Source organism: Notamacropus eugenii, chromosome 5 (genome assembly GCF_028372415.1).
Source record: "Notamacropus eugenii isolate mMacEug1 chromosome 5, mMacEug1.pri_v2, whole genome shotgun sequence".
Lineage (NCBI taxonomy): Eukaryota > Metazoa > Chordata > Mammalia > Diprotodontia > Macropodidae > Notamacropus > Notamacropus eugenii.
The window spans coordinates 28,097,583-28,111,116 of record NC_092876.1 but is presented as its reverse complement, the minus strand read 5'-3'; the positions used below and the strand labels follow the sequence as shown (position 1 = coordinate 28,111,116).

At 41.2% G+C, this 13,534-nt stretch overlaps 1 protein-coding gene across 3 annotated transcripts in view; it reads right to left on the bottom strand.

Moving 5' to 3' along the window:
* Positions 1–423: 423 nt before the first annotated feature.
* The window catches only part of LOC140503784 (uncharacterized), a 125,380-nt gene continuing 112,269 nt past the window's right edge, over positions 424–13,534 (bottom strand). For 2 of the 3 annotated variants that reach the window (XM_072608058.1, XM_072608059.1), the window contains one exon: positions 424–10,666. In XM_072608058.1, the coding sequence (XP_072464159.1) occupies positions 8,091–10,666 (2,576 nt within the window). In that variant the 3' untranslated portion in view covers positions 424–8,090. The remainder of the gene's footprint in view (positions 10,667–13,534) is intronic. The other variant, XM_072608060.1, reaches the window with a different exon arrangement.

The window sequence follows — 13,534 nt, the reverse complement described above, 5'->3', positions numbered from 1 at the left end:
TTATCCTTTTATACTTGTCCTTGTCTTTTTAACTCTGTCCCTCCTCAAGAGTTTGTTTCTGACTAGTACTCCCTTAATATAACCTCCCCTTTAATTTTTCCCACTTTCCTCTTTACCTCTCTTCTTCCTGTTCTCTATTGAGTAAGATGAATTTCTGTAACCAACTGTGCCAGGTCATAAAAACTGCACAAATACAAATAAATAGAAATATTAAATTAATCTTTTGGAAACCAATGAAGAGCTGAATTCTCAAAGAGTTGAATTATGAGGATGAATTATTCTAGGCATGGAAAACAAGCAGGCTGTTCAAGGGCATGAATGAAGAAAAGAATATGTGACAGAAAAGGAACAAGATGCAGTTCATTTTGGATGGAACACTAAGTATAGGAAGGGGAATAATGTGAAATAATTTGGAAAGATAGCTCAAGGAGAGAGTGTGATGGGTTCTAATGTCAAAACCCAATCTGTTTATTTATCCTAAACACCAAAAGGAGTACACAGATCCTCTTTAGAAGGAGAGCAATGTGGTCAGAACTTTGTTTTAGGAATATCAATCGGAGGCACTATGCAAAAGCAATCTGAGAAGGGAAAGCCAGGTGTCAGGGAGACCAATTAGGAGGCCTCTTGTTCTATTTCCAAGTGAGGAATTAACGAATGCTTCTTGATGGATCCAGATGAAAGAACAGTGCCATGATCCCAAACATCAAATCTGTCTGTGTCAAAAAAGAAAAAGGAGCTTTTGTGTTCTTTGGGCCTTCTCTCATCTGTACGAAGGAGGAGTCCTTGAGAGTACTGGAGTCCTCTGCCTCACTTTGCACTCATTTCTGATCAGTGGACAGAAGGTTTCTCCTTTCCTCTGCTCAAGTCTTGGCTCCTCTATAGTTTAGCAACTGGCCATTTTGAGCTGGGGAGATGACACATAACTGCCTGTCGGGGCTTCCAGAATAATGGATCCTATTTTGGTAGACGTTCCTGGATTCTCTCAATCAGATTCTGCTTAGTCCCACAAGGCAGAGTGGGAGCAAAGGACTGAAGGTGGCAGAGGACCAGAGAAATGGCAGGACTGGGGGAGTACGCTCCATGATCTTCAAACAGAGTGAGAATGACCATTTGTGGGGGAGAGATACAGAGGAGATGCTTGTTCAGATGCCGGTGTGTATGGATAACTGCTATGGGTTCTTTCTCTCTCTCAATTTTCCTATCTCTCACTCATAGTGCCCTGCTTTCTCTTGCTTGGTCCAAGGCTACAAATTCTACTTTACTAGAAGCCAGGCATGGCACACTGGAAAGAATGAGGGATTTGGGGGTCAAAACACCAGGCACAAAGAATGACACCTCTGGGGCAGCTAGGTGGTACAGTGAACAAAACACTGCCTCTGGGATCATGACCTGAGTTCAAATCCAGCCTCAAACACTTAAGAGCTGTGTGACCCTGGGCAAGTCACTTAACCCCAATTGCCTCCCAAAAAAACAAAAAGAATGCCAGCTTTGCACCTTCCTTTCAGTGTGATCTTGGGTGACCAGTCCCCTTTCCCTTCCTGTGCACCAGATTCCCCCGCTGTAAAAAGGAAGGGATGTGATGAAATCATTTCTAAGACCCCTAACAAATCTAAATCACTGAACCCATGGATTCTAGGTCTTCTCCTGATTTTATATCTTTGGTCCATTCCATTGCCCTCCCTGGGTATTACTTCCTTTCCAAGAACTATCCATATTAGGATACTTCACACTACATGACCTGTAGGGTCCCTTTCAATCTGGACAGTCAGGGACTCTCACACTGCAGATCCCAGGTAGAAGAGTTTCTTTTTCCCTTCATTTTTTTTTTCCAGTCCTTCATAACTGGAAGGGAATTTAGGTGAGGCCCAGGGACATGAAGGATCATGGAGCTAGAACTGCCAAGAACCCCACTGGCTCATCTGGTCCAGCTTCCTCCCAATGAAGCCAAGGAAAATGAGACCAAGGAGGAGGAGGGAGTTGACACATAAGAAGCAAGACATCAGCAGACTGCCCAAGCAGACTTCTGGGGATCAGTGGATCTTTGGGAAGCAACCAATGATTTGTTTCAGGACATAACCTAGGACCCTATTCCTGAGAGAGAACTTAATCCCTCTCCCATGACTGCCTGAATAATTTGGACTCTGTCCTTGTTCCTTCCCAAGAGGGCTCAGGACTGTAGTCAGTCCTGGTCACATCTCCTTTTTACCCTTGTTTCCTTAGGAGAATTATCAAATTAGGTATCAAATTTCTCTCATATTCCTTTTCTCATGTTATCCATGTTAAAATCACACTGATATGACTGCCCAAAGTTTAAGGTAATAATGGCAGTTCCCATTGCTCTCACACTTTAAGGATTGGGGCTAGGGAGTGGGAGGGCACCAAGCCTCAAACAATGAAGCTTTCATTCCTTCTAGGCATTGTCCCATGGATTGTTCACTGGATCATAAAGGGTCTCCTGGCTTTCTGACCCTGCCCCAAATGGGCTCCAGAGTCGCTGGAGTTAATCCACCAGTATACTCTAGATTCAGTGCTATCCCTGGGGAGACAAAGACAGAAAGGAAGCCAACTCTACTGTCCATTCTACTGTGGGGTGGAGTTGGGGGGAGGAGCAATGTGAAATTTACACAGATAAGTAAAAGGCCAGATGTAGAATCAAAGCTCAGTGATTTCAATTTGGAGGGAGAAGGCACTGCTACTGACAGAATCTGGGAAGGGATCTAAGGTGGATGGAAGGAAGGGCTGTGAAGAGTTGGGCCTGAAGGGAAGAAGGCTCTAAGCACAGGAGACACAAGGCCAGGAGAGGAAATGTAATGAATGGAGAGCCACAGGTTGGCCATTTGGGCTGGGACATGGAATAAGTGAAGGGGAATCAGGTAAAAACCAGTCTGGAATCAGGTAGGAAGCAGAACACAACTCTGCCTCAAATGACCAGGTTAAAAGAGTTTTGGTTTATCAGGAAAACAGTATCAAGCCACTGGGTCTCCTGCAGAAGGAAACTCACACAGTCAGAACTGGGCCCCCAAAGGGCTTTCCAAATGTAGCAAGGGCTGTACCCCACACACAGCATAGGGGTGTCGGAGTGTGGGTCAAAGGAAGGCAGAATAGACTCCTCCAGCATCTTCTCCTCCAAACTTTCTCCAAGGAATCCTGTAAGGAGGTTAGGGCCAGAGGCCACATTTCTGCTCTCTTCAATATTGTCGTTCTAAGGAATGTGGTTTTGAGATTTAAACTAACACTACTTTCAGGACCCAAAGTTTTATTTATACCTAAGAATTTACTCCCTTTGAAATCAACTACCAGTTCCACAACACAAAAATAAACAGCAAAGAAACCCATTTATTCATGAGGGTCAAACAGAAATCAGAGAAAGTATACACACAGGAATGGATACCAGACAATACTGATTGAAGGAGCTCTCCCATAGGGAGTGAGGTAACTCAGTTCAACCAAGAGACAGAGTCCTAGATCTCACTGAAGGGGAAGTTCCTCAAGGTCTCTAATATAGGGATAGGCGCATGATGGGGACTGTCAGCTTTGCTCATTTCAGTTTCTTCCCAGTCTTTTCCCTCAACAACCTGAAATGGGCTTTGGCATCAACCATCTTCTCTCTCAAGCCTGAAAACCAGGAGCACCCTAAGCAATAACAGAATGCAAAGTGCAGGGACCTGAAGATACAAGATACAAGACTGCTGAAAAGACTCAAAGAAGGTCCAAAGAGGGTAAATCTCTTCTCTCCTTCGCTTGCCAACTCTGTACCACTTGTTACACAGGCATGGGGCATTGAGCTGTTCCATCAATGAGGCTAGAGGGCTGTATGAAATGGGCCTTGCCAGTGTCACATGCAATCCCAAACAGGATTGAATTGGGCCCTTTGCTTTTGCTAGGCCCCGCAGAGAGATTCTATGCCCAGGACATCTGATTTTTGAGATACCCTAGACTGTGAGGTACTGGAGAAATAGGGCATTCTTTTAGGCTCCAAATTTATAGCCCCTCCTGATTGTTAGCATGGAAGTCCCACTGATTTTATCTTGCACACTTTTCATTTGTTGATTCCTTAATTATATAAGATTGTTGTGTTATTGGATTCTGTGTAAGGACTGGTATACATATCAGTCCCTATCCAAACTTCTCTTCCTGAGATACCTGAGTTGGAGCCACTTCTGCTTTCAAATAGAAAGAATCAAAGGCTTTCCTTCAGAACTGCCAATGTGAGATTCAACAACCATTTTCTTTAACATATTTCTAGTAAAATCAATATGTATCCTTCAAAACAGCTGACTTGGCTGTGTTTCCATCAGGACTTTATTCCTCTCTATACTATAGTAGGCTTCAATGACCCACTCTTCTTTTCTTCCATGACTGGACATTTCTTCCAGTGACTTAAATAAAGTAAAAAAATGGGGGTGGGGGGAAGAGATTCTATTTCTCCAGCTCCTTGGTCAACTTTGTTACCAGTCATGAACCAAATGTCAGGCTGGTGACCTTCTGCTCTGCTGTTTTGTTCACCTCATATTCCAGTATACCCAGAGGGTCTCACTCCCTTGCTGTGCTTGAGTTATACATACACTGCTCCACAGCTGACCCCTCACATGCCTCCTCCTCCACCTCCCTTCCTTGACTACTGTGTCTGGAGTCTGGTCATATCTGAGAGTGTCTTCTCTCAAAACCCTCTTCAGTCCCACTGTCTCAGCTCCACTTTCCTCTCTCAAGTCTCAGATAATGGGACACATTCACATTTTGTTAGTGATTTACAGATTAGGATTGAGATCACAGGATCAACTTCACCAAACAACATTCCAGGAGATCAGCCACACTACATATCAAGACTTGACTCATTGTTTTCTTGACTATCTAGACTTACAGTGATAGAGAAAGTGTTAATGCAGTCTGAACTCAAAAGTACACCCCACTGATTTTTCCTTTTCATGGAGAGCTGGCTGTTAGACTCACCAGCATCTTCCAACAAGGTTCTTACCTGAGGGAGACTGGGGAGGGATTGCTGTGGGTTGCTAGAACAAAGAAAAGATTTGGAACAGCTTCTGAAAGTGGGATAGAAAACCTATGGAGAGGATATGATCAAAGAAAAATCAACCAGCATCCCTGCAATGTGGGCTAGGATACTTCTCTGACTTAAGACATATGGAAACTCTCCTTGGGACTTGATTGTCTCTGAGGACTAAGGCAAAGACTGTTGAGCTGCCTACCTAGTAGTGTGGGTCAAAAAGGTGCCCAGTACTTCTAGTTCCTCCCCTCCCTGAAGCTTGACTGGCAGGCCACCAGAGGAAACAGGCAGGGTTGCTTCACTCAGCTGAATCCCAAGGTTCAGGAGCAATAGAGTCCAACAGCCCCATTTAATAGATGAGAAAACTGAACATGTGAGAGGTGAAGAGATTTGTCCATGGCCACACAGCTAGAACATGTGACAGATGGTATCCAAACTCAGGAGATCCATTGGGACATTCTTTCACATTTCTATTTGCATTTGGTTTTTCCATTTTCATTTTTTGGTTTTAAGACTGGGTCTCCCTGTCTCATTCAGGATGGAAGGACAGTAGTCACTCATGGACAAGATCTGAATATTAATTGGTCACAAAGCCTGAACTTGCTTCATTTTGCCAATCTAGGCCAGGTTATCCCTCTTTAGGAAGGCCTCTGATCAGAGGGGTCACCCTGCTTGTGCTCAACTGCATGTAAAGATGCCCAATGAGCCAGCCTCACCTCACCCCAAAGTAGGGATTGCAGTTGTGTGCCATCAAGATTGGCTTTAAATTTATTTTGACTATAAGACTGAAATTAGATTATAAGCTCCTTGAAGACAAGTAATATCTTTTGTTTCTTTTTATACCCTCAGAACTTGTATGGCACCCAGCACATGGTAGATGCTTTAAAAAAGTTAACTGATTAATATTTCTGCCACACTTTTTAATTTTATTACCTGCCATATATATCTTGCAAATACAATGATTTCAAAATACAAATGCTGTCCACTTTAAATTCTTCTGTATTTCACCTTTTTTCAATAAATCTTTCCAATTCACGTCATTATCAGTACTACCCCATCAAGACAGTGCATTGAAACAATTTTTTTTTAAATAACAAGAAAAGAGATGCTCTCTCTGACATTGTGGTTCATTATCTGAATTTAATTCAGAGCAATACCACTGTAGGACAATAAATTGTATTGAAATAAGTGTTGCACATCAGAGCACAAACATCAATTGGTTTTTATTACTTCTTTAAAAAAACTTAATTTATCCTTCCCACTACCTCAATTTTTTTCCCAATACAGAAAATAAAGTCCTCAATAAACAGCTAAGTACATGGGTCAATTAATACACACATTGTCCACATCCAAAAACACAGCACGGGTCTTTTTCTGAATTGTAAGTTCATCACCACCTCTCTCCCAAGAGCCGAATGGTCTGTTTCCTCTTCTTTCTTCTGGACTGGTGGCTGATCATTGTTCTGTAAGTCTAAAAGTCTGTCCAAGTTGTTTTTCTAAATGATGCTATCGTTCTCCAAGCTCCATTCACTTTCTTCTGCATCAGTCACAGAGTCTTCCCAGTTTCCTTTAAAAGATTCTCATGGCATAATAACATTGTTTACATTCACAGACTGCCCTCTGTTTAGCCATTCTCCCACAGGAAAGAAGCCACTTTTAGTTTCTAATTTGTCCCACAATAAAAAGAGCTAATATAAGCAAGTTGGTACATCCAGGTCTCCTTTTTCTTTTGTTTCCTTGAGATATAAACCTATTAGATGATGTTATTCACTTAAGAGTGAGCCATCTCTCTATGGAGATGAAAAGGTAAATTGCCACATCAATGTGGTATCCTCAAAGAATATAGCTTTGTTGAATATTTTTTCCATGCCATAGATAAGTAAATGACTTGGGTTAACTGGCAGATCCTCTACACGTGATTCATTCAGCAACTCCTGGTTGAAGGTTTTCCCACATTCATTACATGTATATGTAAAGTCTTATGTATTAAGTTGGCACCATGTTTTGTATGGGGGATTGACAGAGATCTCAAGGGCCACCAGGTAAACCCTTCTCATTACCCACACACTAATATGTTGAGATTATATTTTAAGATTATGCTCAATGACCTGTTTGAGGCAGTCTAGGATTGAAAATCCACAGAGAGCTAAGCCACATTAATAAACATTTCTTAAGCAGCTAATATATGCCAGGCATTGTACTAAGCAATGAGGATACAAAGAAAGGACAAAAAAAAAAAGTTCCTACCTCAAAGAACTCACACTCTAACGAGGGAAAGCAAACTATACAAAGAAGTTAAAATGTGGGAAGTAGAAGAAGGAGGGTACTAGTGGGAGCATGATGAAGTCCAAGCCAGGTGGGAAATGATGAGGTATCAACCCTGAGCCCCCTGAACTCTTAAATATATATTTATGATAATTTATAAGATTGGATTGACCTGCCACATGAGACTTTCCTAAACTCATTATATTTAAAATGTGGCCCAATGGATGGAGCATTGAACTTAGCCTTGAGTTCAAATCTGGCCTCAGACACTTGCTATTTGACTGTAGACAAGTCACTCAGCTTCCCTATTTGGAAAATGGCAAAAATACTAGCACCTACCTACCTTAAAAAGTTATTGTACAGATCAAATGAGATAAGGTAGCTATGGAAAGCTTTTTATCAACCTTAAATGTCACAGAGAGATGCTAGCTCTCATCACTGAGTTTTTTTTCAGTATGAACTAGATAGTCAACAAACTGTGAGGAGCTACTGAATGTTATTCCTGGTTCTTGGCTCTTTTTAGGCTGTTCTCCAGCATGAATTCTTTGATGGGAAATGACACAGAACAGGTCCTATATTCATTATAATTATAAGGCTTCACAGCAGTATGAAACATCTGGTCTTTAACAAAGTCTGGAACAATGAATGAAAACTTTTTCATTTTCATTTCTTTCTAAGAGTTCTATGAAGTATGAAACATTTGGTGTTCACTCAGTTGAGAACACTAAAAGTTTCCTGCACTGATTATATTCATAATTCTTTTCTCCAGTATGCATCCTTGCAAATACATTAGCATTTTGGAATAAAGGCTTTCATTATGCTGTTACTGTGTTTCTTCAGCATGAGTCTTCTGATGTCTAATAAGTACTGACTTCTGAGTAAATGCTTTTCCACATGCCTTACATTTATAAGACTTTTCTTTAGAATGAATACTCTGATGTTTGAAAACACCTGAGAACTTTTTGAATGCTTTCCCACATTCATTACATTTATATGGTTTCCCTCCAGAATGAGTCTTTCGATGTTTAATAAGGTTTGAATCATGATTGAAGCCTTTTCCGCATTCTTTACATTTATAAGGCTTCTCTCCAGTATGTGTATTCAGATGTTTTTTCAAGTGGAACCTCTGAGTGAAGGCTTTCTCACATTCCTTACATTTATAAGGCTTCTCTCCAGTATGAATCTTCTGATGTCGAATAAGGTTTGAGCTCTGTTTAAATGCTTTCCCACATTCTTTGCATTTATAAGGATTCTCTCCAGTATGAATCCTCTGGTGCTTAACAAGGCCTGAACCATGACTGAAGGTTTTCCCACATTCATTACATGTATATGGCTTCTCTCCAGTATGAATCATCTGATGTACAATCAAGTTTAAAGTCCGAGTGAAGGCTTTCCCACACTCATTACATGTATAAGGCTTCTCTCCAGTGTGGATTCTCTGATGTACAATAAGAGCTGAACTCTCAATGAAGCCTTTCCCACATTCACTACATTTGTAAGGTTTCTCTCCAGTATGGATCATCTGATGGGCAATAAGACTTGAGCTCAAAATAAAGGCTTTCCCACATTCATTACATTTATAAGGCTTCTCTCCACTATGGATCCTCTGGTGCTTAACAAGAACTGAGCTCTGACTAAAGGCTTTCCCACATTCATTACATTTATAAGGCTTCTCTCCAGTATGGATCCTTTGGTGCCTAACAAGGTCTGAGATATGACTGAAGCTTTTCCCACATTCATTACATTTATAAGGTTTCTCTCCAGTATGAATCATTTGATGTGAAATAAGATTTGAGCTCTGCCGAAAGGCTTTCCCGCATTCATTACACGTGTAAGGCTTCTCTCCAGTATGGATCCTCTGATGCTTAACAAGAGCTGAGCTCTGACTGAAGGCTTTCCCACATTCATTACATTTATATGGTTTCCCTCCAGTATGAATCCTTCGGTGCTTAATAAGGTTTGAGCCATGACTGAAGCCTTTCCCACATTCTTTACATTTATGAGGCTTCTCTCCAGTATGTGTATTCAAATGTTGTGTTAGGTGGGACCTCTGAGCAAAGGCTTTCCCACATTCATTGCATTTATAAGGCTTCTCTCTCTTATGAATCTGTTGGTGTAAAGCAAGGCTTGTGTTTTGAGGAAAGGTTTTCCCACATTCGTTACATTTATAAACTTTCACTCTAGTATGGATCTTCTGATGTTGAGTAAGCTTTGAGAATTGAGGGAAGCCTTTCCCACATTCATTACATTTATAAGGCTTGTCTCCAGTATGAATCATTTGATGCGCAGTAAGACTTGAGCCCCGAATAAAGGCTTTCCCACATTCATTACATTTATAAGGCTTCTCTCCACTATGGATCCTCTGGTGCTTAACAACGTCTGAGCTCTGACTGAAGGCTCTTCCACATTCATTACATTTATAAGGCTTTTCTCCAGTATGGATCCTCTGGTGCCTAACAACATCTGAACTTTGCCTAAAGGCTTTCCCACATTCATTGCATTTATAAGGCTTCTCTCCAGTATGAATCTTCTGGTGCTTGACAAGGCCTGATTTATAAATGAAGGCTTTCCCACATTCATTACATTTATATGGCTTCTCTCCAGTATGTATCTTTTGATGAAAAAGAAGGATAGAATTTTGAGTAAATGTTTTCCCACATTCATTACATTTATAAGCCTTCACTCTAGTATGGATCTTCTGATGTTGAGTGAACTTTGGAAAACTAGAGAAAGCTTTCCCACAATCATTACATTTATAAGGTTTCTCTCTTGTATGGATCCTCTCGTGCCTAACAAAATCCGAACTCTGCCTGAAGGCTTTCCCACATTCATTACATTTATAAGGCTTCTCTCCAGTATGAATCTTCTGATGCTTGATGAGGCTTGAATTGTAAATGAAGGCTTTCCCACATTCATCACACTTATATGGCTTCTCTCCAGTATGCATCCTTTGATGTAGAAGAAGGACTGAGTTTTGAGTAAATGTTTTCCCACATTCATTACATTTATAAACCTTCACTCTAGCATGGATCTTCTGATGTTGCGTGTACCGTGAGAATCGAGGGAAGGCCTTCCCATATTCTTTATATTTATAAGGAGTTTTTCCCATGTGAATCTTCTTATGTTTAACAAAGGCTGAGCCATGACTGAAGCCACATTCTTTGCACTTGTAAAATTTCTTTCCAGTTGGAATCTTCGGACGTTTAATCATTCTTACCTTGCTCTTCTGCTTTACTGGCTGATGCTTTTCCAGGTTCTCACTTTCCCCAAATTCCCCAAGCGTAGAGTTACAAAAGTCTGCCCCTTTGAGTCTTTCAACTTTCACCAATGAGGATGATTCTTCACCTATTATGATCTCCTTTGGAGTTGCCTCTCTGTTTTTAGTCCTAGGTTCCAAGTCTGAAAGAGATTGATAGAAAGTTTGAATGTTCCCAGTTCTTAGAGCTGGGAGAAAGGAAACTGGGGGTGGGATAATGCACATGTACATTGTACCCAGATGCAAGAGCCATATGGTACTGAGCACCATCAAACCTGGCCTGACAATCTGTGGAGCCAACAGGCAAAGGCAAAGGAGAGCTAGTGAGGAAGCCACCTAAAGAGGTGGGAGGGGGACTAATATCTTTGCAAAGTGAGCACAAAGGACGAAGAATACCAACTAGTCAGATTGGAATTTGCAGTGTTCCAAACACTAGATCAGAATATTGGTAACAAAGAGGTAAAGGCAGTTGGGTGGTACAATGGACAGAGTGCTGGTTTTAGAGTCAGGAAAATGCATCTTCCTGAGTTCAAATCTGGCCTCAGACATTTATCAGCTATGTGACCCTGAGGAAGTCATTTAACCCTGTTTGCCTCAGTCCTCATCTATAAAATAAATTCGAGAAGGAAATGGCAAACCATTCCAGTATCTTTTGCCAAGAAAAACTCAAATGGGATCATAAAGGGTCAGAAACAACTAAAACAACTGAACAACAAGAAGAAAAGAGGTGACGGGCAAAGGATGGAGAGAAAATATCAGAAGGAGAGTAGGGATGAGGGGAGACCATCTGGAGTTAGGACCCAAATCCTAATTGCCTCAAAATTAAGATCCTAATATGACATCAAGAAAAGGCAGCAACACTGTGTTACAGAAGGAACCTTTCCTTGAGGCTGGGATCAGATCCCAGCCCTTATTTGCTATCTCTGTGACAGTGAGCACAAAGCTTGATCTCTTTTGGCCTCAGGTTTCCTTATCAGCAAAAGGAGGATATTGGGAGAGAAGATCTCTTACACTGTTTCTCTGCTATTGGGACCCACAGGTATATCATATGAAGCATGATGATGGGACTGGGCATTTTGCCAAGTGCTTTCCATACATCACATCATTGAATCTTCATAAACCACTAAGATGAAACTATAAAAGGGCATGTTATCTATTTTTTATAGATGAGTAATTGAAGTTCACAGTGTGTCTTACCCATGGTCAACAATGAAGTGACTAATAGCTCACACTGAGGTGTTGCTTTCATTACACAAAGCACTCTCTTCTGACCATTCTGGGGTTTAGATGGTCATTAGGATTCACTCTAATTTCCAAGTAACCCTCCTCTGAAGCATCCCTTCTGCAACCTAGAGTCAGTTTTCCCTGAGCCATTTCTGGATCTCTGGATGCCAAAGAGAAACAGAAGTGTGGCAGTAAGACCCCAAGGGAATATGACATGGGTCAGTTGCCAGGGGTCACTGCTCTCTTTGGGGACCCTCCTGGGATTCACTCTTGTTCAATGGCCATTCCAGCAACATGTGCTCAAGTATTGAGCAGGGTAATGGAATAGCAAGGTGAACAATCAAGCTTTCTAGAGGGTAGGTTGCCTACTGGGGCACTGAGGAAGAGAGCAGAGAGAAAAAAGGGGACAGAGGAGAGAACTCTGAGGGAGGCTCTCAGTAAGTTGTCATGACATTGATGACAAGGTTCAGTTCAAGAGACTGAGGAGTGGTGTGCCAGGTAGGAAGAAAAACCAAGAGAAAACCATGTCACAAAAACAGAGGAGAGTGAGGTCAACCATGGCATATCCTTCAGAGAAGTCAAGAAAAGTGGGGACTAAGAAAAAGCCATTTGATTTGTCAATGAAGAGATCACTGGTAACTTTGGAGCAGATACTTTCATTTAAGCAAATAGCTCTCAAGTCAGACTCAGAGGGTTCTGAAGGGATCTCATTAGCCATCAAAAAGGTCAAGGATAGGCTGGAGTATGGTACACATAAATTCAATAAAGTTTTTTACTCATATACATCCTCCCCTTATCTGTTCAATATATAAAATAAAAATTAAACATAGTGACCAAGCTTCTACTGTTTTGTCAAAAGAGATTTAATAATCTTTTGTCAGTTCTATTTCTTGTACCCACTACTATTTTGTGTACCAGACCCATGGGACGAAAGGTAGCAGCAAGGGAAAAAAAAGCTGCAAAAAAGTACCTATTTCACTTGAATTAAACATTATGACATTACTCCCCCACATCAATCACTAAAACAAGGGAAGTCATTGATGTCACATCAGATGAGGACCTCACACATTAGACACTGACACACTATCTTACCTCTAAGCAGTGTAGTTAACGATAACAAGTGGTTTTTAAAAATCTAGAACACACAGGAGGAGTCTACAGTGCCACATTTCCAACCGGGGTAATCCAGTCTTGAAATCAAGACCTTGAAGAAGGAGACCCCACCACTTCTGAAGGAAGTCCATACTCCTTAGACAAACTGCCCTGACAGGAATCCTCTATTTGTCTTTTATAAGTTCCATGCATGACTCCAGGTTCTGCCCTCTGTACCAAACAGAAGAAACTTATTCCCTCCTCTACGAGATAGCCCTTCTGGGATGTGAAGAGGATGATTAGCTCCTCATCAGCCTTGCTACACATCCTTCACTCCTTCAAATGACCCTCACTGGATTGGCACTCAGGGCTCTTAAGCATCCTGATATTCCTCTTTTAACAAAACAGAAGTAAATACTAAAAGCTAGCCTTTAAAAAGTTCTTTAAGGTTTGCAAAGTCCTTCAAAAATATCTTATCATCACTGCAACTCTGGGAAGTAAGTGCTATTATTATGCTCATTTTAGAGATGAAGAGACAGCTGTAGACACGATACTTGTGAGGTCATCACCTCCATGTTACTGGAAGTTATTTTTTCTCAAATGCAGTCAAAAGACAGATGAAGATAGATTTTCGGGGCCACACCAAGTTGACTTGTGCTTCGAATCCCCTAGGATCTCAAACTTTTTTGGGGAAG